Source organism: Thamnophis elegans, chromosome 3 (assembly GCF_009769535.1).
Source record: "Thamnophis elegans isolate rThaEle1 chromosome 3, rThaEle1.pri, whole genome shotgun sequence".
Taxonomy (NCBI): Eukaryota; Metazoa; Chordata; class Lepidosauria; order Squamata; family Colubridae; genus Thamnophis; species Thamnophis elegans.
The window spans coordinates 84735981-84763696 of record NC_045543.1 but is presented as its reverse complement, the minus strand read 5'-3'; the positions used below and the strand labels follow the sequence as shown (position 1 = coordinate 84763696).

Sequence of the window (27716 nt, the reverse complement as noted above, 5' to 3'; positions counted from 1 at the left end):
AGGGAGAGAGGGAGGAAGGGAGGAAGGGATTAGAGGTTTAGAGGTTTATTAGAGGTTTATTAACATTTATAGGCCGCCCTTTTCCCTGAGGGGACTCAGGGCGGCTTACATAAAATCAAGGGAGGGATATACAAACAGTAACGCAGACAAACATAGAATAAAATAATGAGCAACATTCATTCATCATTCGGGAGGGGCAATTATCTCTGTCCCCAGGCCTGACGGGCTAGCCAGTTCTTAAGGGCTATGCGGAAGGCCTGGACGGTGGTGAGAGTACGAATCTCCACGGGGAGATCGTTCCAAAGGGTCGGAGCTACTACTGAGAAGGCTCTCCTCCTTGTAATTGCCAGCCGGCACTGGCTGGCAGATGGAACTCGGAGGAGGCCCAATCTATGAGATCTAATTGGTCGCAGGGAGGTAATTGGCAGAAGGGGGTCTCTCAAGTACGCAGACCCACTACCATGGAGGGCTTTATGGGTGACTAATAGCACCTTGAAGCGCACCCGGAGATCAACAGGTAGCCAGCGCAGCTCGCGGAGGATAGGTGTTATGTGGGTGAACCGAGGTGCACCCACGATCACTCGCGCGGCCGCGTTCTGGACTAGCTGAAGTCGCCGGATGCTCTTCAAGGGCAGCCCCATGTAGAGCACATTGCAGTATTCCAGCCTAGAGGTCACAAGGGCCCGAGTGACTGTTGTGAGAGCCTCCCGATTCAGGTAGGGTCGCAACTGGTGCACCAGGCGAACCTGGGCAAATGCCCCCCTGGTCACAGCCGTCAGATGGTGGTCAAAGGACAGCTGTGGATCCAGGAGGACTCCCAAGTTGCGAACCCTCTCTGAGGGGTGTAGAATTTGACCCCCCAGCCTGAGCGATGGAGTACTGGTCGAATTGTTGGGAGGGAAGCACAACAGCCACTCGGTCTTTTCCGGGTTGAGTACAAGCTTGTTAGCCCTCATCCAGTCCATAACGGCCTCAAGACCTCGGTTCATCACGTCCACCGCTTCATTGAGTTGGCACGGGGCGGACAGATACAACTGGGTATCGTCCGCATATTGATGGTATCTTATCCCGTGCCTGCGAATGATCTCACCCAGCGGTTTCATGTAGATGTTGAATAGTAGGGGGGATAAGACCGAACCCTGCGGCACCCCATATGTTAGGGGCCTAGGGGTCGATCTCTGCCCCCCCACTAACACCGACTGCAACCTGTCCGAGAGGTAGGAGGAGAACCACCGCAACACAGTGCCTCCCACTCCCACCTCCCGCAGGGTTCATTTTATCCCAGCACGCAATCACCACACTCTGCTTGGGTAGCATAATTGTAGCTGAGTTCACATTGAACTATTACAAGATATAATGATGGATTTGGATAAGAGACATCCAAGTTGAAATCCCCATTTGGTCACAGAGATTACAGGGTGACTTGGGACCAATCTTTGAGCCCAACCTACTCTCACCTGTATTGTAGATAAAATGAGAAGTAGCCCCACGCATAGCACCTGGAGCCCCCAAAGAAAAACTGGGACGTACATGAAATAAATAAATAAGAAATAGCAGCAGTAGCAACTTTTCCAAGGGGAATGGATCTTTTTTTTCATTCATCCTGAATGACCCAACCCGAACAGGTCGTCCTCAACTTACAATCATTCATTTAATCCCTATTTGAAATTACAATATTGCTGAAAAAAGTCATATATCACAGGAAACTGAAAATCATTGCAGCATCACCACAATGACATGATCAAAATTTGTGCATGTGACAACCAGCCAGGGGTGAAATTCGACAGGTTCTGGATAACCGGTAGCAGAAATTTTGAGTAGTTCGAAGAACTAGCAAATACCATCCCTGGCTGGCTCCAGAGTGGGGTGGAAATGGAGATTTTGCAGTATCCTTCCCCTGCCACGCCCACTAAGCCACTACCCACAGAACCGGTGGTAAAAAAATTGAATTTCACCACTGCAACCAGCATGTATTTTACAATGGCTGTAGTATCCTAGGGTCAGGTGATAGTTTTTGCAACTTTCCTAGAGAGCTTCCAATGAGCAAATTCAATTGGGTAAACAGGATTTAACTGCCATAGTAAAAACACTGTAAAATCAGGTGCAACACCCTCAATGTCTATGTGGTTGGCAACAGAAGTTCCAGTTCAAATTACAATCATAAATCAAAGATTATCTGTACTGTGTAGGTCACTTTGACTAACTAAAAGATTTCAGAAATAGCTCATTTAACATATCTACCATATGTAAATAATGTTTTGTAATTATTTCATGTATTGATTTATCCTACTGAAATGTCACCCATCCACCTGTCTTTGTCTGTAATTTCAACCACTGAAAACCCATGTTTTATTATAACTCTACACAATGATAATGATTATAATTTCCTGCAAAAACCTAGATCGGTTAGTGGTTAGAAATTCTAGCCCAGGTTGGTGAACTTATCTTAATGGGAAGGTAGGAATGCTGTGAATGTCAACAATCATCTGTCATCAACAGACATTTTAAGAGTTAGAGATAAGAAACACAAGTATTCTCTTTTAAGTGGGCAGCATTGCAAAAGAGCGTAAGATTTGACTAAGGAGACATTGTGAACTAGAATTTTTGCTAACTCAGAAAATGTCAACTCTACTGTAGTATCTCACATGCTACCATGTTTTGGAACACAATATAATTCTTTGCTAAATTTATCTTGGTTTCTGTGGGAGCTACACAAGATATTAGGGAAACGGATAAAAGAAGAGCCACCAGAATTGTCCTTGGCTACTGTTCTATCTAGACCAGGGATGTCCAATCTTGGCAATTTTAAGACTTGTGGACTTCAATTCCCAGAACTGGGAAGTGGGAGTTGGGGAGTTCTGGGAGGTGAAGGCCACACATCTTATAATTGCCAAAGTTGGACATCCCAGATCTAGACCTAAAACTACACAGGCCAGATTATTAATTATTATTTCTGCAGAAAACCTGTATCTAATTACCTGGAAGGCTTAGCTCAAACTATCCATTTCATTACAATTTAAAGATATACAACACTTTTAAAATAATTTTACACAATTACAAACAAATATACCAGATAATATATAATCATTCTATTTGACCTGAAGCTATATAGTCCTGATTAGTATTTAGTTAATTTTGAGTAGTCGACTTATGGACAGTAGTGTAGGAACCATTCAAAGTTTTAATAGACTCCTCCCCAAAGGTACTTATTGTCAGGGTTCTGACCAATGCCCTAATAAAAACAGGAGCCCCAAGCCATTTAACAAGAAAAATCCAATTGTTTAATAGGAGCGGCATGTTGGCATGAACTAAGTGAAGCCAATTTCACCCAGTTCACCCTTTGCCACTGAACCTGTTGCCCACTCCCCCCAAGGTGTGTCACCAATCACATTCCCCAATGAAGCAATTTAGTGGGTGGTAGTAGCCATTCCCTCCGGCCATTGTGGGTCTCCATGGAGATGGCCTTGACTACGGATGGCTAGGATGTGTTTTGTTTTGACTGAGGTGTGAATTCCTCAGTGCAGCTGCAAGATGCAATTTCCCATCCCACTATGGAAACTAGGGGGCAGATCAGGAAAGCTTTGTAAGTTGACACTTTTGACCCAAAAGGTATGACTACTGCATCCCCATCACATGATTTAACTTTGGAAGTTGGACAACAGGCATACTTTTACAGCCATTTGCAGAGTCCAGGGGCTAGGTTACTTCCGTTTATCAGCAAAAACACCTCCACCCATTTGGCATAATGAATTTGCTTAGCGTGAAAGTTATTTGCTTCATGCAACAAATAGCAATATCACTTAGACTTATACACCACTTCATAGTGCTTTGCAGCCCTCTCTAAGCGGTTTACATTGTTAGCATATTGCTCCCAACAATCTGTGTCTTCATTTTACCAACCTCAGAAGGATGGAAGGCTAAGTCAACCTTCAGCCTGGTGAGATTTGAACTGCTGAACTGGTGGCAATAAGCAGTTAGCAGAAGTAGCCTGCAGTACTGCATTCTAACCGTTGCACTACCACGGCTGTCATAAAGTCCAATTAGATGGTAACCTGCCTAATGACAGCAACAATTTATGACTATAATTCCAAGCTCAATTAAATCCAGGTCTATTTGTAGCCTTAATTCTATGCATGTTTGTAAAAAAAATAGTTGGGGAATGCTAGGCTGGAAAAACAAAAGATGAAAAAACTGCCATACTCCTCTCATATGTAGATATTTTTCCATTTTTTGCAAACAGCAGGGATAAAGGAGGAAGGGGACTAAGAACCCTGCAGATTAGGGATTAGTAGTTGAGTAATCATTGGTGCTGGCCTGTTACTTAGTGATTCTAAACTATCTGGGATTATTAGACCAGGATAGGCCATTTATTTCCAGAATAAATACAATCCAGTATGCCAAGAGCAGCATAAGAAAGAAGTAGCCATGAAAGAAACAGAAGTCAAACATTCTAAAATTGAAACAGCAATTACATAAAGAAACAAAAATACATTTATAAAGGGTTGCTTTAAGAAAACAGAATGTACTTATATAAATTATCCCCATTCTTATCTAATACACAAAATTAACACATCAGGGTTTCCTATGTAAATTGTTTCTCAATAAAGATATGCTATTACAAACATAGCCATCATTTTAATGGGTATCAAATGTTTACTTGTTCCTGAAAATATGCATTAAGTTTGTGTGTGCTAAGATCCATGATTGAATGAAATTGCTTTAATGAATGTAAACATACACTGCTATATAAACATTTTTAAAACTTAAAATCATCCAATCTAAACAAATCCTATATGTTAACTTCCTAGTTAAGAATTCTTTTGGCAACATTCCCTTTCCATTTCCTACAGATATAAATCAAGGGATGCCACTGACCTAAGTCCAACTCATCAACATTTGCTTTACTTTAATTTAACTCAGTTCAGTGTATGTGTGCCCATACTGTGGATTTCGGAGATAGGAGTAAATATGAACACAAGTAGAATTTTAACTATTTGTAATTATGTTTTTCCTGTTTTATCACAAGTCAATTTACATAATCTAAACCTAGATTCTAAACAAATGTAAAAAATCCACTACATTTAATAAGGAAAGTATTCCAGGCAGCAGTAAAAAGACAGAAGGAGGCGGCATTTGTATTCTCCTTAAAGAGTTAGATTACTGGGTCCTAACATAAGATGTTGTGCTACACAATCGTAAATCTAAAGTAAAACAAGATCACTGAAATATCATATAGTAGGCCAGGAGTGTCCAACCAGAGTGGCAATTTTAAGACATGTGAACTTCAATTCCCAGAATTCCCTAGCCAGCCATGGTGGCTAGGGAATTCTGGGAGTTGAAGTCCACAGGTATTAAAATTGCCAAAGTTGGGTAGTCCTGCAGTAGGCCATTGAGAAACTTAAACTGTCTACATTGAGATGAAAATTGTATGACCCTCCAGATGTTGTTTCAACTCTGATTATTTAGCGTAGTCATGTTGCTAAGAAGAGAGGAATCCTATTTTAACACATCTGGAAGATCACACATGTGATACAAAAATCTAGTGTACATTAAACATGAAATAGCAAATTATAGCTATTTCAGCAAAGGATGTCATTTTTACTGGATTATTCCAACCTTCCACAAGATATTTTAGGTTGAAACTATGACAAAAAGATTTTCCATCTACTAACCATGCAGGCTAGCAATAAAGAGTTTTGTTCCCAAAATATTTTAAACAAGTCACTGTGAAGAAGTTTACCTTAATAGAGGTAACAGCAGCATCCCAAACAAAACCCCTTGTGCATGCCAAATACTAAAACAGCAACAATCAACTTAATACAATCAAGTTGTTTAGCTGTTAATTTCTGCTATTGAAGAACGTCACCACATAATTGCAAACCAGTCAGTGGATAGGCTAGCAATTTCACATCTGAGTATCAGCAACTTCACATCTGAGTATCAAAACAAGCATTTAACCAATTTTAAACTTCTATAATGTACTTCCTTATACTAATTTTACAAATTTCCCATCAAATGTTTACAATTAACTTGCAGAGTTGACGGGGAAATCATTTGCTCTAATAATGCAGTTTTAAAAGCATTACAGTAAGATCAATGTTAATTCAAAGTAATTATTTGCTACTGTAAGATAATACTGAGAACATTCTGTGAAGTATTATTATTCACAGAAGCATTCTGTCATGGTAAACTACAACACTCATCAACCCTTAACAACATAACCACTGTTATGCTAACTGCGTTTCTGGGAGTTATAGTCCAATACATCTTATAGGGTTGAGAGGTAGTTTGTGTTTTTGTTTTTGCCAATCTCCTGATTTTCTTCTTTATAATCTCCAAAACATTTCCAACTGTTCTACATGTGCTTGGACAGCTTTTACCCTGTCACAATGAGAAGTGTCAAGTGAAATAAGCTGAAAAGTAGCACAATTCACAGAAGAAGAAAAACAAGTGCAAGAGTTCAAATCTCTGTAATAACAACATATTGTATTTTGTATTCAGTGTGTCAACCTGTTACGGTTTTCCAAAAGAGACTGAAAGGTACCGTATACAACTGAAATAAAGGATATGGTACTTAACATTTTGTAATAATTGCTATATTGAAAGAATTAATATTAAACAAATACTACAATCATAAGCAGTATGTATCAAATGTTCAAATAATAGTAAAGATATCCTGCAAAAATCTATACAGGAGACTTAAGGAAAAATACAAGGCCTTTCCTCAAATAATTTCAGCCTGTTGTCCTATCATGTTTTCCAGCTGAGTAGATACTCAACATTCTTGTGTTTACGTTGTGTACATCTAAAGGAGCAGCAGGGTTCCAATGTTTCTGAAACACCTAGCTGATTATAGTACAACCAGGAACTGCAATATTCCCCATGGAGAGCAGGATGTAATAATAGGGTAGAGAACCTAGAACCTAACCTCTGATTACATACCAGGAAGGGTATGCCTGCTCTCATGTAGTTGTTTGCATAGATGTCAGTGAGGACATTCTTATATGATTGCCCTTAGATATGCTTCCTGAGGAAATTCAGATTATCACAGGACTGATCTGGAGCCTGTAAAGATACAATATTCACCTTATGAATAAAACAGAATAGCCAAGTGTGATTGGACATACAAGGAATTTGTCTTGATGCATATGCTCTCAGTATAAATAAAAGAAAAGACACAGTTACAACAGAAGTTATATAGTTGCAACAGAAGTGATCATCTGTAGAAAATTACAATTATTTTGACTCATGAAAACAAAAATGGATCTGCTTACAATTATAATTTCTGTTCATTTTTATTGTCTTCTGGAATGGGGTTGTTTGTTCAACAATCCAGATCTTGTTGAACTTCATCCTAGAGGTCCTAACTAGTATAAACAATGGTGAAAGATGCTGAAAATTACAGATCAAAAACATCTGGAGAGCTCCCCATTATCCAGTGATACTAATAACTGAGAATCTGCTTCAAAAATTAAATGATAAAATACTGGTTCATAAAAGCTTTGAAGTCTACTAAACAAATGTCAAGAGCTGCAGGAAGACTTAGAAATATCATTTCAGGCTGATGTATTCATTCATATTCAAGTGTTAATACATTTAACTCCAGAGTTATTCTGACCCCATAAAAAAACCCTTTGACAGGGTATACAAATATGAATAAAACAGTTTGAAGGGTATAAATTCCATATGCAACTAAAAGTCCAATTTTAAAAAGAGAGTTTTAAAAAGAATAAACAAGAACAAAAATCTGTAACATAAAAGAACATTAAAAGTCTTTGCAGTCCTTGCTATTTTTAGCCATATCAGGTTTTGCCTGATATTTTTAAATTGTTCCAAGAAATAAATGTTACATCTTCCCTTGTGCCTAAAGTAGTTTTTCTAGATTAAAGATTATATAGAGTAAAGTGTCTCTAGAATTGAAATCACTCCCTGATGATTACCTGGACACACAAGCACACATAAACACATCTTCCTTCCTACATTCCTTCCTACCTTCCTTTCTGCCTTCCTTTCCTTCTTTCTCCAATCTTAGAAAAGTCTAGATGTCTTTCATCCAAGAAATACGAACAGGGCCAACCTTGCTTAAATAAGATAAGATCTGGTCCAGATGCTACCAGTTAGCTACATTCTAGCTTAGTCCTAAAATAAAGAAGACATATATTTACCCATTTTAGCTATTCAAGTATTTATCAATCAAATCATATGGTCATCAGTTCCATAGTCAGAATCCCAGGAGACAGATGTAATTAATACTTCTTTCTCTATCAGCTCCAAGCATAATTTTATTATATTGCTACAAAGAAAGAAGATAAGAAAGCTGGCGGATTTAGATATTTTGTACAAAGTACGGTATATTTTGTATACTGTATGGTATAACTTGGTAATTATGATAGGAATCAAAGACAACTTAATTTCAATAAGAAGGTTGTGTCTTGGTGTCTTTGTTTGGTGTGTGTGTGTCTGTGTGTGTCAGCAAATACCAAACTTTTTATTTTATTCTCATATTCAAATATTTCATTGATGGGCAGAAAGTAAATTATGATTATCAGTTGGTAATTGGATAGTCTTTTTAAATAAATCAGTAAGGTTACTAATTTAGAGTTATTTAACAGTAGCATAACAATAAAACTTACCCTACTCCTGTGATGGCAAACCTATTGCACAGGTGCCAGAGGTGGCACTCACAGCCAATGGTGAAATGCAATTCTTTTTACTACCAGTTCTGTGGGCGTGGCTTGGTGAGCACGACACGGGAAGGATACTGCAAAATCTCCATTCCCACCGCACTCCTGGGGGAGGAATATTGCAAAATCTCCATTCCCACCCCGCTCTGGGGCCAGCCAGAGGTGGTATTTGCTGGTTCTCCAAACTACTCAAAATTTCCGCTACTGGTTCTCCAGAACCTGTCAGAACCTGTTGAATTTCACTCCTGCTCAGAGACCTCTCTGTGGGCATGAACATCATTGCCAGCTGCTCTTCGGGGTTCTGGCATGCGCCGGAACCCAGAAGAGAGCAGCTAGCTAGTACTCATGCACGCTGGATCAACCTGTGCATGCAGGCAGTGGAACCCGGAATAGCAGCTGGCCGCCGCATGCATGTGTACCGGCCAGCTGTTCCCTTCTGGGTTCTAGCATGCATGCGCATGCGCACATGCAGTCCAGTTTTGGCACTCGGTGACAAAAAGATTAGCTATCACTGCTTTACCCTATTCCCAAAAATATGTTGAAATAAAATACTTGGAGGAAAAATAAGGAGTAAATATTTGTGTGAAATCACTTACGAGTTTAATCTTGGCACAGATTGCAAATGTTTTTAAGTAACCTACTCAACATTTTATATGCATGTTAGTATATTCTCCACTTCACCATAGTTGATGGATTTCAGAGATTTAATAAAGCATAAAGTTGATTCCATAGGACTTGTAATTTCTGATTTGGCATCTGTCACTAGATGGATGCTCTCCATTCAAAGTGGGTTAGGGCACGAGAAAATTATGGGGAGCTCTGATGTACATAGAAAAGCATAATATGTTTTGTCCATTATCTCCTACTAAAATTTCAATATATATACTTTATCTCAGTTGAAATGTTTTTTTTAAAGATGACATCCTAGAAATATTTGGACAACCACTTTAAATTCATTTAGAGAACCACTGCAAAGATTGAGTTCATTCCTATGAGTCTCAGTTTTACTGATAAATGCTATAACAGAGCTCTGCTCAATACACATCTGTTACGTGTTTATGAACTAAGTGGTTTAACGTGTAAGGAAATCTCATCTGCTTGATGTGTTCCAAGTACTGTTTTAATCCTCTGTTGAGAACTGAGTTGAGAACCATTATCAAAATAATGCAGATTTACTATGAAGTAGAAACTGTTTTATTATGAAGAAGAATCATGAATAATTAATGTGTTTGTACACAATATATAAACACCCCCAAAAGAAGAAAGGTCTTCTAGGGTATTCTCAATTGAAATTTCTTAATGGAAGGCACCCAGCATGGGCTCCTCACATTTATGAGAGCACCCACTTCAGCCAGGTTTCAGTAAAGAACAACAGATCAGCCTTCTCAATCATTAATGAATCACGTGTGAGGAAGCCTTCATTATAAACTGACCTCTGCATTCAGTAGAAGTAGCCATTGAGGCTGGGTGCAACAATGCTGCAAAATAGCATTAGCACAAGTATTGGGTCTGTATTTCTAAAGAGTAGCCCAACCACCATATCTCCAACCATTGCTAAATCAATGTTCCTGCCTGACCATAACCTCCTTGAGGCAAATGCAATGTGCATACAATCTTTTAAAACAGTCTTTCCCAACCTTTCCGGATTTGCGAACTGGGAGGGGGGAGAGTTCTGTGCGAGCAATGGGCAGAGACCATTTGTACAAGTGGAACTGCATACACGCACATGCTTGCTTGCTGCTTACGTGGCCCAATACTGGGCCATAGCCTGAGTAAAATGACAATGGCAGATTATGATGATTGTGATAAAATAATAGCATCTGACAAGTAAACGTTAGCCAAGAATTTACTTGGGTACTATAAATTTATATCATTCAAAATGCTCTCATGTGTGGGACTCACAATATTTATTTGCAAAGCATAAAATTTTAAAAAGGGGTCCTAACTATAAAGAGTCTAGAAAGGAAATTGCCATATGTCTTTCTTATTCAATACGTATTTAGAAGTAGAGAAGTAGAATAAGTTGATGGAATAAATGAAATAGAGCAATAAATATTGTTTTCTTTGTGACTCACATGTACAGAAAAGCCTTGATCCTTTTTTTTACTCACAAATAACATATTTAGAAATATTTTTAGAGAAAGGTACATAAGACATAGTAATCTCATCAAAAAGTATCCAACATTTGTTCAAGTTCTAGAACAATTCATTGCTAGTCATATAAACAAATAAAAAACCTGAAACAGTATTATTTTTTATAGTTGAAAGTTGCAATCCTATGCAAACCTGTTGGGAATAAATCTCACTTCTCAGTTAAATTCAGTAGAGTTTATTTTTATATGTATACAACGGGAGTATGAGGGACATATGAATATGCAATTAACTCTTCCGCTATAAGAAGAAGGATGAAAGGGGAAAATAGAACAGCATGAATTAAATTCAGCTAATTCGACATTGGACTCAACTCTATAAATACAAGCCATAAGCTGTTTTTCCTGAAGGCAAAATAAGTTAGGCTAATTTTAGACTAAATAGCCTGCCTTTGGAAGAAATGAGCCTATCAAGTTTACAATAGATAGTGCTTAATGGTTGATAAAATGCCAATTTTAAATTGATCTGTACACAGAGTGTATAATATGCAGAGTTAAACCTATTTAAGATAGATATACCATAAATACTGTGAAAACAACAGAAGGGTCAATATTATAGACTTCCTTGTTAAAAAACATGGGTACTTTCTAAGCTTATCCTGAAGATTTAAGTTTTTCTCTGTTTTTCTGTGTTCCTTTCCACTCCCCCTGTTTTCTTCTTGCTATATATTCATTCCCTTTTGTTTCTCTATTTACAGTACATCTCCACATTCCTATCCAACTGCCATTTTTGTCTGTGGAGTTATTTGCTTTGTCTACTCCATTTAGGGACAAGGTCCAATTATATTCAGAAGACTATAATAATTTATTGATAAGGATGACACATGAGAAGTTTCCAAAGCTTCCAAATGTTGAATAACACCAAAAAAAGGAAGCACAACACTAAGCTAAACTACAACATTTAGTAGAAAACAATTACAAATAGTTCTCAACTTATGACCATAGTTGAGCCCAAAATTTATGTTGTGAAGAGAGACATTTGTTAAGAGTTTTGCCCCATTTCACAACCTTTCTTGCCACAGTTGTTAAGTGAATCACAATAGTTGTTAAGTTAGTTATATGTTTGTTAAGTGAATCTTGTTTACCCACTGACTTTGCTTGTCAGAAGGTCGCAAAAGATGATCACATGATCCCAGGACCCTGCAACTGTCATAAATGTGAGTCAGTTGCCAAGGGTCTGAATTGTGTCCATGTGACATGGGGACGCTGCAACAGTTGAGTGAAAAATGGTCCCAAGTCACATTTTTCAGTGTTGTTGTAAGGACTGTACAAATCACTACAAAAGTGGCTGCATTACTCTAAGCATTACCTGAATCAAACACCTCTTTCAGATTCTGTTGAATATCGAGAAGCAACTTCCATTAAAATTACTTTTCTATATATAATCTACAGCAGATTAAATACATCAAGTGACAACCTACACAAAGCATATGACAATTATTTCACAGAAGATTTTTTTTCCATCAAAAAAGCATTGGCAAGTCTTAAAATAAAATAATGCTGAATCTGCATTGGCAGTTGCTGGAAAACACAGATCTCAAACCTCTAATTAAGCTTTTCTGCACAAGAACCCCCCGTTTCTTCCTACTTTGAAATATGGGGTAACCTTAAAAAAAAAGTCCTTTGGTATTGTACATTAAAAATGTAGCTTCCACACTAATGAGGACAGACTTAGCCAAGTACATGGACCTATGTTATATGTAAAAAATAAGAGAAATGGAAAGAGAGAAATTGCAAATTTAAACGTAATGACCGAAAACGTATAGTTATTTCCTTTAGTAGCAGACAAATGCAAAGAAGATTTTCAGAACAGCAGCTCTTTTGTTCTTGCCTACTGTATTATGTTATATTTATACAACTGCGGATCAAGTAGTTGATTAAATGCACACGCAGCACAGTACTCTTCCTGTATCAAGATAATACATAAAGTAATAAGAAGCTCTGGAAAACATCCAGTTACAGTAAAGAGAAAATAATGTATAGGATCTAACAGAAAGGTCCCTACATCACTGTAATTATTATACTTTTTTAACATTACGTCAAAATGTACATGTACCTAATTATATCCTTATGGTACTATGCTTTTTTATTCGTTTACCCCTTTTAAATAAGAAATGAAGAATTTAAATTCCAAATTAGGTGTTTTAAAACAGCATTCATGTATATACTGCTTTTGATTTGATTTGATCATTCCCCACTTTTTTGGGCTTCTGCATTCAAAGCAATGTAATAAATTGCTTTAAACCCTAATTGTTCTGTCATTCAGATATTAAGTGTCTCTCAACTTTCAGATGTTTGCTGCTGCTAATATAACAGGTTAGGTTATCCTAAGATGTTATTTATATGTGTGACTATGATTAAATTCCAAAAAAAAAGTAATCAAGTGTTTAATTAAAACTTAGTTGGCAACTTGTACATCTAGTTCAAACCTAATCTTTCCTGTATCTTTAATTCATCAGATCTTTCACTGTGTCATTCTCCTCTTGAACTGGAACATGCTTCCCTTTAGCAATCCAACACTGCCTAATTTCATCTTTGCTCAGCCATTTTTCTCTTTCTCCTCTCAACCAGTTCCAGCCAGGTTAACACTCTACCAGCTCCTTAGCCCATTTCGACTCCTCACATCCGTCAGAGACTGTATGTATTTGAGAAAACATCTATTTCTATGTCCCAAAGTTCTTTTCTCAGTGTCAGATTATCACCTCATGTACAATTTGTATCAGAGGTGCGTTCCTACAAGTTTGGACCGGTTTGGCTAAACCAGTACTGGTATTGGAGGCCTGTGTCCCTGAAACTGGCAGCGACCCAGGCCTGCCATGACCCCAAATCGGTTGGTGGGATTCAAAATTTTTCACTACCAGTTCTGTGGGCATGGCTTTGTGGGCATGGCGTGGCTTGGTGGGCGTGGGAGGGAAAGGATACTGCAAAATCCCCATTCCCTCCCCACCCCACTAACCTGCTTTCCAGTTCCGTTCTCCTGTTCAGGCAACAAAAGAAGATCAGCTGGGAAGCTGGGAGGCAGCGGGGGCAGGGCCAGCCTATCTGCTGGTTCTCCAAACTACTCAACTGCTACCAATTTTTCAGAACTTGTCAGAACTGGCTGAATACCACCTCTGGTATGAATCAAGTCACTGTGGTTTGTTATCATTTTTTACAAAACAGCATATTCTGCATTTGATTGCAGTTTATTCAATAAACCATAATTGTCAGGTATTCAGTTGGTCACTCTATCGATCAGCACTTTCCATGCCCCTCTGTCTCACACAACCTTCTTCAGATCCACCAGGGTCATTCTAGTGTCATCCTTTATAGTGTCCAGACAACAACAAAGGATGATACCAGATTCAATAAACCACTGGTAGGCAAATTAAACCACACAGAAAATGAGAAAAATATCCATACCTTGCCATTCCAAGACTGGAAAAGTTCAATGGAACTATCAAAACATCAAGCCGGGAGAAGGGATGTGTACCCAGCAGATCATACGCCGCAGAGAGACACTGAGGAAGCAGGTGGAGTAATATTTTTTTGCAGGAGTCCTTAAGGCACAAAGGAGCAAAGATGCGATGAGGAATAATAACCTGAGCAGAGGTGATAGGATCTTGGAAGCGACAAGGATATGGTGTATGACCACAAGCCTTTTCTAATAACCTGGCAGAGACAAAGAAGTCACTGAATGTTGATTTTTTTGGAAAAAAAATGTTATGAGCATTTGAAGAAAGTTCAGCAAAAAGTAGCCAAGAATTTTGTGTTATTTGTTCATACAACGTTAAAGGGAAACATTTGGATCAGAGAACAATTTCTTTCATTTGATAATCTTTTTCTTCATCCAATTCAGAATCTCATCAAGGCATGAAAAATGTGGTTGAGTAAGTTGCTCAAAATTATTGCTAGTAGCTCTGCAGGGATTTCAAATATTGTTATCTTTTGTCTCGCCATCACTTGCCCTTCACCTCTGCAAATTTAGGCAGTGAAATAATCATAATGCCTTAAACTACTCAATAATCATGAACACCTCAAGTTAGGATGCTCTTAGAGTTATCTGTTGAAAGAAATTTTCATCTTTATAAAGTTTTTCCAGAAGAATATGAAAGTTAGTTCTTCTACAGTCAGTGAAAACCACCATGATAACAAATCTGATAATTATAAAAACAAAGGACAGATTGAAGCAAGCCAGGGCACAGAAAAGAAAGGTATAAAACATAAGAAGGGTTGAACTGTTTCTATATACATGACTTGTTGAATCATAGTAGTTGCTAAATTTTTTTGCTTACGGCCTCTAACATTTTTGAAATAAATATTACTTTGGTGAAGTTCTTGTAAGCTTGACTAAGTAATTTTTCCTGCTTCTGGAAAAAACCTAACAATGAGATTCTATCATGCAGTCATCCTGTCCTATTCATAGAATTTTACAGGAAGTAAATTCTTTCTTCCATTTATAACCCTATCGTGTTTTGTCATTAAAAAGGGGGGGGGAATATTTGGAGGAGAAAAATGGATTAGTACCACAATGTCTTTGATTTGGTATAGTTAATTAACTATTTTAACCCCTTAACACATTTCCTGATTTTAAAAATGGCTATAAAAACTGCAGTTATGGTTTCTTTTACAGGTACACTTTTGTTTATCATCTGCATATAGGTCAATAAATTATTGATATGCAGATAGCCTAATTTATGTTTCCAAGCCAGAAGGGTGTACAGTCACAACATATTAACATTTTTTTTACCAAATTTCTTTGAATAAACTTTTGATATGAAACTAATAATCCAGAAGCAGTGGTTATATCAGATCTGTATTCTGCAACATGTTTTTAGGGGGTACTATCATTCTACAAATATATGAACGATTAGAAAGATTAGATTAGAAAGATTAGAAATGTAATTTTTCAAACCAAGAGTGAAAAGATGGAAACATGAATGGGATTTTAAGAGACAGCCTGCTAAAATATGAAAAAGGGGTGACAAAAATATGATACAGGAATAGCAATAAGCTTCATCAAGCAAGGCTATAAAATAGAGCACATTTTTTACCGTGCAAAATAATAAGCAATCTGAAATTTAAAAGAAGAAATGCTTAAAAACCTTGTTTTAGTAGGCCTCAATGAAAATTCACCTATTAAGCAATCCATTTGTCTTTGCTTTTAAAGCCTTTGTAGTGACAACTGCAATCATGTACTTGTTAACCTCAGTGTTAGAAACTAACATGGTTTGAATTATTTAAAAGTAACCACATTGTAACTGAAAAAACGTATAAGAGCTATAGAGTTTAAGTGTTCAACTTGCGCACTATGGAGCTGAAGTAAACCACATAAATAGCCATGCTCTTTTTCAAAGAACCCTTTCTTTCTGTAAAAGCAACACACCCTTGCCCATCCTCTTTCAGGGGATTGTTTCTGCTCTACATTTTCTTCTGCTTTGATTAAACATGTTCCACTATTGTTCCTTGACTATGATGACTCATTTCTTTTATAATAGAAAATAAAATGAATGCTCTGTAAAGTACATATTTTTCAGCTGTAATCACCAACCTGACATCCCCTTTTGAAGACAGCCCATCATTCTTCAGAACATCAGTTTCATAACTTTTTCTTTTAACTTCTGCCCAACATCCAACAGCAATAGCAAAGGTGGATGCTGGCATTGGCATTGTCACATAATAAAACCAGCTTAACACACCTAAGGAAAAAAACATGTAGATTATGTTATCCGTCACATTTGCTCACCGTTTGTTAAATCTAAAAACATCTAACATGGTTCAAGTAAAGCCTGAAATATAGTTGTTTTTGTTTTAATGTTTATTTTAATGTTTTAATTGAATAGTGGCACTATACAATTAAGTTTTACAAAGATAAAATATTACCTAAAATGGAACGCAGTACAGGACCCCCCCTTAAATTTCCAATTGCTATGCAGATGCTGAAGATCTGCTCTAGAGTACCCTGGGATCTAGATCAGAATTTAGATGCATAAAGGGTGATAACATGGTAGAAGATCACGAGAAAGTCTTATAGTAGATTTAGTAGTGGATTTCTTTGTTGTGATATGAAATTTCACAGACTTTTTAAATGGTGAGATTTCTTGCCTAATTTATCTGATGTGTAAGATGTTAGTGAAACTACTGAGTGCAATGCAATGTTTCAGGAATGGATGAAATTCATTTTTCCTTGCTCCATAAAGTTTTTGGAATCCCTAATTCCTAAGTTGGGGGAGGGGGGAATGTTAAATGTAGTGGGAGAGGACAAATGCATATGCTGTTTTCCAATTTTTTGGGGGGAGGGGGCTTATATTTTTGCCCACCTGAAAAATATGGCATGGGCTTATTTTCAGGACATGTCATATTTTTGGGAAAACATGATATAATAAATTAAGTAAATAAAAATACTGCAATAAACAAATGTTCTGTAACATTCCTTCATTTTGCTTAACATGCATCAATTTCATCTAATGTAATTATTCAAGAGCGTTCTTCTATACCATTATATGTTTGTTTTCTACAAAAGTTGCAAATTAGGCTCCATTTTCCCCAATAAATGTATTTTGCAGTGATGTAAAAGAAATTCACCATGTATTTGAAACTCCAGGATTTATAAAATGCACTACCCAGATTAATGCACTTTTGCAGTGGACCCACTATGTCATCATAATTCATAATCACCTATATTATAGTGTTATTAGAAGGAACTCTGTCTCTGTATTGTGTATGAACAGTTCTGAACACTCTAAAACTAGTACTGTAATCTGAGAGTAGCAGTCTAAATGCCACTGTCTGTGAATACATATAAAAGAATATGGGAGGGAGGAGAAGGGAGGGAGGAAGGAAAGATATTTTACTGGGGAAGGAAAGGACTTCTCTTTTACTAAAAATAGGGTACTTTAATTATTGGCAATTGGTTGGCTTCTCCGCTCCAAAAAAATCTAAATTAATGGCTAGATACGCTGTTCAGGACATTTCAGACCCATTCCTGTGGTCTCTTATTCTGGCAATAAAAACACAGAGAGGAAAGAAAAAGCTACAGGAGCCCCACATCAGCCATTTTGTGGTCAAATGCAAGTTAGGTGATTAAAAAGGAAAATCTGTCAAGTGTATCTTTGGGACTGAAAAGTTTCAGACCTTTACAAAGTTAAAGGACTATCTAAATGTTAATGATTACTTTAGATTCATTTCTACTTAACCGTTGTTTAGCTACTGTACTGTAACTATGATGCTCATCAGTAGTAGAAAGTTTCAGCTGACTTTCCCATGTAGCATTTTAAATCGTGTGCAACTTTCCCCCAAAATTATATAAAACAGAAGTATTTGATAATTCTTCTCTTCATTTCTCTTTATCTCTAACTACATTGTTTCCAAAAAAAAAGTGCAAGAAACAAACTAAACTAAAATTATTTTCTTTAACTTTATGTTTTCCTTTTTTCTTCCTCTTTACCTTTCTGTCCAGAGTGTTAATCCACTATTTTACTACATATATATCTAATGGGACCCTGTGAGGCTCCCTTGGATATAGCACCACCTAGGGTAGAACATATACATATACATATACACATACATATACACATACACATACACATACATATTTATGAAAGAAAGAAAAAGAATTTCATGTAATACAACAGAAACACAAAAATCCATAAAATATCGATGTGCAACATATTTGTTAAAAATTAGAAGTGAATTGCTTCCCATGAATATGCTGTATTAATAATTTTTGTAGCAATCAGTTCTCAACATCATTTCTATATGAAAATTTACATATAAATAACGGGAAAAAATCCCATTTATTTACAAACTACACAAATTATGTCAGCTAATTTTCAATACTGTATCTATAAATTTAAAATGTTAACCGAATTAATAATGCAGGAATAATTTGTATTTCAAGTTCTCTCATTGAAAATTCACCCAGTTTTTGATTGTATTATTGGGGTGCTCCATTTATTTTTTTTCCCTTTTACCCCTCTTACTAGAATATTTTTTAAAGTATCTCAATTATATTTCAATTTACTTCTTATTATCTGCCTTGTGAATGGATACACTGAGAAGGGCATAAAGTGACTTTTAAAAGACATTTAATATATTTTAATAATATATTGTCATATGTAATATAAGAGAAATCCAGCTTTTTATCATTTCTACTGCATTGCAATTAATTTAGTCAAGATTAAAACCCAAATATCTAAAAAGCCTAAAGACTGAAAAAGAAGCGATATTTTAACTCCTATTTATTAAATCTCTTAAGAGGCTTTTTCTTAAACCCAGCAAGATAATTTGAAGTGAAATATTTTTACATTTTGAAGGAGCAAATACCTCTTGATGATTTGCCTAGAACTATTCAGCAGTTTTCCAACAGATATTTCGCTAGAATTTTTTTTAATGTCGATTAATATGAAACTGGAGAAAAACAACAGATGCTCTAAAAACTGCAAATGCAGCACACTCTTCCCCAAATCTGAAGGAGGAAGAGATTTTTGAAATTGTGACAATACCTTGTTTCTGGAAAAAATATTACTGGACTGAAAGTTTATGGCTGCGTAAAAAGCTGGATAGAGTTTAAAATGAACTGATAACATCAGTGGAAAACACTTTAGTGAAAACTCCTCCAAAATTAACATTTATTTCTGGAACTTCCAATTCACCCCTGAAATTCCCAGCCAGTAGGATTCAATTTTTTTTACTACCATTTATGTGGGCGTGGCTTGGTGAGCATGGTTAGGCTTGGTGGACATGGCTTGGGGGTGTGGCAGGGGAAGGATACTGTAAAATCTCCATTCCCTCCCCACTCCAGGAAAAGGTTACTGCAAAATCCCAATTCCCTCCCTATAAGCTGGGAGGCAGAGAATAGATGGAGGCGGGGCCAGTCAGAGATGGTATTTACCGGTTCTCCAAACTATTCAAAATTTTCACTACCAGTTCTCCAGAACTGGTCAGAACCTGCTGAATACCACCTCTGAAGTGAGGGCACAACAAAGGATGGAAACAAAGGGTGGGTTGCTCCCGGTTTGGCCTGGTTTGGCTGAACCAGTAGTGACAGAGGCGGTAGGCTCTGACCACCCATCCGGAAGCTTCTGCACAAGCGCGTCACGTGCGCAAACACAAACTGGTTGTAAACCCATTAGCAACCCACCACTGATAGAAACTAAAAGAAATTCATATTGAATGTTAAGAGGAATTTCTTTTTTTTTTCATTTTGCCAAACAAAAAAATACAAATTCAAACAAAGAAAATTAGAAAATCAAATTGTGACTGGGATAATAGGCACGCCAATGTACTTACACATGCGCCCTTAGGGATCTCTTAAATATGGAATGAGGTACACAGAAGTTAAATTAAAATTAAAACTGTTAGTTCTTTTTTATTAACTTTTTTTAACTATGAAACTTTTTTATTAGTTTGTAGTATAAAATACAAAAATGCAAAAACCAGCAATAGGAAAAATAGGGGAGAGAAGAGGGAAAGGAAGAGTGTAGAAAAGTAGGGAAAATGACCTTTCTTGCCACAGTTGTTAAGTGAATTATTGCAGTTGATAAGTTACTAACCCGGTTGTTAAGTGAATCTGACTTCCCCATTGACTCTGCTTATCAAAACATTGCAAAAGGGGATCACATGACCCTGGGACACTGCCACCGCCATAAATATTAACATCAAACCTTGACTTTTTACTTTTACATAATAGAATAAACTAGCCATTTCTATAACCATAATCTGATCGGTAAAATTCAAACTCAAAATTTCACTTTTTCCCCACCTCAAGCATATAGTCCAGAAGTTGTTTCCAAGTAGAAACAAAAGTAGTTTTTTTTTTCTTTTATCAAAGCAGTCAATTTAGCCATCTCCGCTAAACTATGAAAGTTCTTGATGGTAAGAGCAGTTCAACATTTGAACAGTATTTATCAATTCCCAAGCTCTACAGGTTTACAAATGGAGTCTGGAAGGCTACCTGCGAGGCATGAATTAATGGATTTCTGCATGGAGCAAGGGATTATACTAAAATTATCTATGGGATTTCTTCCACTTCACGTATTTTATGCTTATAGAAATGTAATCTTTCCCAAATCTTAAAAACACAATTCATACCCATCACATTATTGCCTTGCAAGATAATACAAAATGTGGAAGGAATAAGAAACTGTCCCCCAGAAGAAGGCATAACTTTATGAAAAATGACTTCCGCGGGTTTCAGATGTCATGCTCAGTTGCAGTTAACAGAAACAGAAGCTAAATCTTCTAGAAAAAGGAGGCAGGGAAAACTATCCAAACCTTAGACTCACAAATATCCATTCTCACAACACTAAATTACTGTTGAGAGCAGGAGTTTTTGAAGTAGGTACAGCCTGAGCTTCACTGACACAGAGAAGTAAGGTAGGAGCTATATATCTTCTCTAGGAAGAAAATATTTGTCACTCCAGCCAGATAAAGGAGGGTGGTGGACGTTTAATCCTGTCCTGAACTGTTGTCACTTCTTGGATAGGGGCCAGTCAACTGCCTGTGGCCAATAATGGTCTGTAGCATGGCAGTAACAGGAGGAACAGATATCCCCACTTTCAATCTTCCTTTAAATTCCCATTTGGCAACTTCCCTCAATCTACCTCAACAAAGAGTTGGGGGGAGCAAAAGGCAAGGAAGGTGAGGCCAGCATTGCACAGTACCTACGTGTTCTCTGAGGAGAAAAGGAGCAGAAACAGATAGTGGTGTAGCTCAGGAAACTCCAATGATCTTAGCTAGGAGGGGACTAGTGATGTACAGGCAGGGAAGGCAGAGCCTCACCACTGTCATCATGAAAAGAAAAAAAATGTAAAAGGAAAAAGGCGAGAGCTGAGGTCAGGCTGAGCTAGTTGCTGCCAGAGTCACTGTGGATGACTCTGCTTAGTGCTTACCTGTTTAAAAAAGGCTCTAAAAAAGTGCCCTCTACAAGAGGAGGCAGGAGAATGACGTGCCTCATCTAATCTGACTTTAGCTGTTTTATGATTACTCGAGCAGAGTTAAGCAAGGTTTAAAAGCCTAAAAATTCCTGACGTAGGTGAGGCACATCGTTCTCCTGCCTCCTCCTGTAGAGGGCGCTTTTTAGAGGCTTTTCTAAACAGTTAAGCAGAGTCATGCACGGTGAGGCAGCAACTAGCTCAGCCTGACCTCAGCTCTCGCCTTTTTCCTTTTACATTTTTTTTTACTTTTCATGATGACAGGCAAGAGCAGAGTTGAAATCCTCTCTAAAACAGCTAGAAAAGGTACTTGTGGGTCGGAGGGAGGGGTAGGAATTCAAACTTCATCCTCCTGGTGCGGTCCAACTTGTGTGTGTATGTGTGTTTGATGGGGGAGGAAGGAGGGGAAGGGAGAAGAAAAAGAAAGAAGGAAACTTATTTTGCAAAGAAGAAAAACAAATGCTGTAGCTTTAAATCGGAACTGAGCATGCCTGGCTGCGGAATTCTGGGAGTTGAAGTCCACAAGTCAAAAAAAAATGTGTCAGTGCCTCACCAGCCATAAATCTCACTGCACATCACTGGAGGGGAGTGTGTGCCTCATTGAAAAGAAGAGAGGAACACTGTCCCTACCCAAGTGAGGATGTGCTCCCGATATGCCCTCCACCAGCCAAGCTCTACTGACTGTGGTCCTGGGGAAGAAACTGTGCACTCTCTTCTAAGCTTTTCCATGCTCATTGGTGAGAAGTTGTATCAGTTTTGGGGGTAGAGTAGTCTGAGCACAGCTTTGGCCAACTGTTCTTCCTAGTAAGTGATCTACCTGCTGTGTATCTCAGATAGAAGGATCTCAATTTCTGGCCAGTTTCTGGCCACTTCCCACCAATCAATGGATCCATGATCAATTAGATGAGGCTTATGCTCAAATCTTAAGCCAGAGTCAATATTTCCCCATTAAGTATCAAATGCCAATTGCTTTTTTCTGTGTCAAATAATACATGGTTTTTAGCTCGGCTTTTATTAAATATAATCTGAATTTGAGCTAAATTTTCAAAAAATAGAACACAAAACATGTTTTTTTTAAACAAGAAAACTGCCAAAATAATTTTTATTACTTGGCAGAACTGAAAATACTGTTCAGTCACAGTTGCCTCTTCTGAGAAGACAAATCCTGCCAAGCTTCAGATTATTAGATTTAAGGATTTTGTATTTATTCAGCAACAACCAAAACAAATATTGATGTTCTGCTTTAGAAAAAATGCTGCTAGATAGGTGGTCAAACTATAATGGTAAAAAAAAAACCTGATTTGCAGAATCTTGTAATGAATAAATAAATGTTTAATGTTTAAAAGTACCCATGGTACTTTTCATAATATTCAAACATTTCCGGCTCTTGTGCTAAGAAACTAGTCCTCGAGGGCTCTCATGAGCATTTGAGTTTGGACCACTGGTTCAGAGACATATTTGAATGCTGCCTAATTTGCTGATCTGATTTGCTTAAAATGAAAGCACCCATTCTGTATAAAGTTAAGAATCTGCAGCAAAGAGAAACAATTACTTTAAATTATTACTTTAAAAATTACTCTATGAAGTAATAAACAATTTTAATGTTATTTTATTTATTATTAAATTTATTGGCTGTTCATCTCATTACAGGGTGAGATGTAGTTATCTAACAGTAGTCGTCAAACAGAAAAACACAATGCAAAACTGATGCAACTAATGGGGATTTGAGGGATGGAGGGAGGGGGTAGATGCTTAAAGTGGATGACAGTTATAATAAAGAAAAGTAATTTTTTGTAAATCCTAAATAAAATTATAGTAATGTTTTTTGTGTTATTTGCAATACCCAAAAGTATAGTCTGGATTACTAAACCTGACTATAATTAACATATTAAAACAATGACAGAGTGATATCATTTGTTATCTAATAATTAAGAGCTCTAGACTTTCACACTTAATAATTAAGCTTCCTAAATTTAGAGCAAATTTAGTTCCTTTCCCACTTTCTAAAAAAAATTATTATATGGCACCAAGAAATCTACATTTTGTATACAAATTCATTCACATAACTGAATCCTCAGCAAAAATCTATCACAGTTTACTAAACTACACAACATAATAGCATTTAATTTAAATAATTTGCTATGAGAAACTTCCCAAACATTATCTCATTGCTTTATTAAAAATTTTGTAAGGAACTTCTGAGGAAGCATGGTATAAACCAAACATGTCTTTAAAAGAAATGAGATGATGACCCTGACAAAGACCAAAAAACAATGAAGAGACTGGTTCTTCAGAATCTCTCTGGATAAGGAGAAGACAGGAGATTACTCACATATAGTCTAGGTACAGTAAATGCTCCTTACAGGGAGATTGCAGGGCAGTAGTCATCTGCAGATTTCAGCACCAAGAAACCAAGGGGGGGGGGGTTGTCATGCTCATAAGTGCAGCAGAGACTTTTAAAGGACACTGAGTTTGCTAACTTTCTTTCTAATCATTTTGAGACAATTGCTTTTTTAAATTAACTTAAGGCCATTACAACAGGTTTGAAAAGCTTCCTGGGCAAAATTTGAGCAAAATAAAAATTAACCATAAGAATTTTAAGAATTAGAAATAAATTCAATGCTGATCTAAGAAAGATATAAATCATTAAGAATACAAACACATTTGGAATATTGAAACTTTTACTTTAAGATTTTGGAAACAAATAAAATAAATAGTGTTTCATAGAAACCAAATTGTTTTGTCTACCTTAATAGAAATCCAAGACTTTATGATTTTAGAAATTGGACACTAGAGGGGATGAAAGATTACAGGCAGAAAAAAGGGAAAAAAGTGTAAACGTGTCTTTGGTTTTTGATTACTACTGGAATTTACAAAATGATATAAAACATTTGAAATCCCTAGGAAATTTTCAAAAAATGGGCTCAGAAATTAGTTACTATAATATTAGCAATGTCAACTATGATGTCTGTTTTCATTAACAAACTATGCATAAAATGTGCTAATGAAGGAATGACAGATGTGAAACAAATTTTATCCGATACAAAAATAGTAAAATCAGAAACATTGAACATCAATCAAACTTAATTAGAAGATAGAGAAGTCAGCTAAAGTAGAAAAACAAATTGCAAGTCAAGGGAATGATCCTAATAAAGACTTTTTACTGGTTACACTAAAGAAGATTAAAACTCTGAAAATCAAAGTGAATTTACAAATGCTAAATCAAGAGAATGATAACTACTTTTTGTTCGATTTAGAAAGGTTTTCTAAAGCCTCAAAGAAGCTTTTGGGATAGGAAAAAGAGAAACTGAAGAAAGACCAAATTCTATAACATCTGAATGAATGATATTGTTAGAAATTAAAAAAAACGAATATAAAATTGGTTTATAGATTAAAATAGGTTTTATAAAGCTCTGGTATCCCTTTATGGACTTTTTGCTGACACCAGGACTGAAATATTAATGATTTATAGATTTACATATAAATAAGGGACAGGTTATAGGAAGAAGAGAGATGTGTTTGTAACCTTGTAGGGAGTGAAGAATTATCAAATTTGCCTATACTTGGGGTGAAGATTGGAAGTCACTACTTCATATATTCTATTTCTTTTCTTTTTCTTTCTTTGCACTTTTTATTCTTTCTATTTCTCTTTCTTTCTATAAGTTTAGTTTGCATTTGCTTTTAATAGTGTAATGAAATTATAAAGAAAAAAATTGTAAGAAATTTTACGATTGTATTCTTAGGATATTGGCAATGTCAAAAAATCAGTAAGATTTACTTCTGAAAGACATACTTATGAGAATAAATCAGTGGAAATACAGCAGAATTAATTGAGAAAACCAAGAAGCGCTAATGATACTAAGAGCTACATTAAAGACTATTTTAAAAAAGTTTTTGAAATGCCTCTATTCTTCAGTAATTATGTCAATCGCTATGTGTTGGCATTTTGTTGTGTGTATTTTTAACTTTAAACAAAAGTACATTTCTATTGTGAAGCAGATTTCAATATGATAATTCAACCAACAGAAATAAGGTTAAGTAACATAATCAACAACAAATAGCTGTACGAAAGTTCAAATTGTCAACTTGAAATGGTCCTCAGTATCAAGGCTAATCCAATCCAAACTCACCAAAAAGAAGTTATATTCTAAATCAAAATTGTTATTGTTATTATTATTGTTGTTACTTTTATTTTTTAGTAAGTATGCATACCATGACATTCAACTTGATTTCTCAGGTTTCTTGTATCAAAGAAAAAAAATTATTTTAGGCCACTAAAGGATATCTCAACCACTTAACCCTAACTCAACATACTAAGCAAAATTCTAACCTGATCCACTCTTACTGCAAAAATGTAATTTACCGCAACCAACAATCACATTTTTGCAAATATTTTAAAGAAAGATTTCAGGTTATTATAAATTGTTATGGTATCACAGAAACAGATTTCTATGATAACTTTGTTTTAGAATTAATCCATCTACAAAATGCATATTACTAGTTCCTGAAAATCAAGGACTGGTGAGAAAAAAAATTTGATAAGAAAGTAAGGAAGAAAAAAATTAAAAGAAGGAATAGGAAGGTAATGGTTCCAGATAGAGATGGAGCTTGAATCTCATTGGACTATATAGAAAAAATACTGCACTGATACTAAAGCATTTTCCAAATGAATATGAAATATTAATATAGCAATACATTTTGTACCTTTTTCAGATTTTGCTGGTTCCGCTACATTCTCACCACTCATTAGAACAACAAAGCATGCATCTGCTCGGACTGTAGCTTGCCATGTTGACATGGCAACAGGCGGTTCTTGGCATGGAAAAAGGGCCCTGTTGTTTATTGGAGATCCCACTGTATAAACACATGGTCTGTAGGGAACAGAAAAAGATAAGGAAGTAGTGTGTACTATACAACTCATTATAAGAAAAACAAAGTTGCTAACAGGAACAGAAATTCAAACTATTAATACCACTAAATACACCAGGTCTGAAAAGAAAGGATCATCATACCGGAAGATAATCATTTCTTCAACCTTAAGTGAAATTTGTATACATTCTTACTTGCTCCTTGACATCTCTGGAGACCAGAGAAGATAGTAATATATTGCTTTTGAACTTATATGAGGTTATTCTGCTCCAAATATTGCAATAGACTAGTTTTGGAAAAAAATATTTCTGAATTGACCACAAATTTACCATTACCAAGAATAACCTACCAAGTGGAATATGAATATGCGGATTTACAAATGGATGCATGTCTGGATAAGCATTAATGGTAATCCATTAGACTTTAGCAATCTTCAGGCCTATTTGTGACCTCTATTTGTCTCTTCTGGCACAGCAATGGGGAAACCAGAAGCTTCCATTTCCATTGAAGGAGAACATATACTTTTATATTTAAATAATGATAAATCCTAACTACGGTTGGTTAGACTTTAGTTTAGAAAGATTAAACCAGCAATGCTGAATAGCACAGAAAGGAAAAGCGGGCTGTGGATAAACCAAGGCTTCCTTCTTTAAATATAAGGTTAACAACTGTGTACAAACCAATCCTATGTGTACACGGGGTGTTTTTTTAGAGATAAGGGTAAGTTAAATCGCAAATGTTCTACGCTTAGCACAGTAGCAAATGGATGCTATTTACTTCTATGGTTAACCAAAAAAAGGGTTGTATTCAAGAACTAAACTAGAATTTGGCTAGAGCTCCCTCTTCCCTTGGCAAGTTTAGTGTAGCAGACAGATTTTTCTTCCATCCCATCCTTTCTACTGTGTCCTTAATTGTGGCAGAACCCAATTGAGTTCTTCTGAGAATGTAGTATCAACACATTTGGAAGGCACCCAGTTCAGGATGGCTATCCCCAAAAATGACTACAAGAGACTGAGACCAGAAAACTGGTTCCTGTACATAAGTCAGCCAAAGCTCCTTGATTTTATTGACTTTTGGTGGTATCCCTCTCCACTGAGACT

At 36.5% G+C, this 27716-nt stretch overlaps 1 protein-coding gene across 5 annotated transcripts in view; it reads right to left on the bottom strand.

Annotated features, from left to right (window-relative positions):
- The window catches only part of AOPEP (aminopeptidase O (putative)), a 220715-nt gene that overhangs the window by 178225 nt on the left and 14774 nt on the right, over nt 1-27716 (bottom strand). For all 5 annotated transcript variants that reach the window (XM_032214527.1, XM_032214530.1, XM_032214529.1 and 2 more), the window contains exons 3-5: nt 26452-26618; nt 16365-16512; nt 14237-14485 (exon numbers count right to left, since the gene is read on the bottom strand). In XM_032214527.1, coding sequence (XP_032070418.1) covers nt 14237-14485; nt 16365-16512; nt 26452-26618 — 564 coding nt within the window. The remainder of the gene's footprint in view (nt 1-14236; nt 14486-16364; nt 16513-26451; nt 26619-27716) is intronic.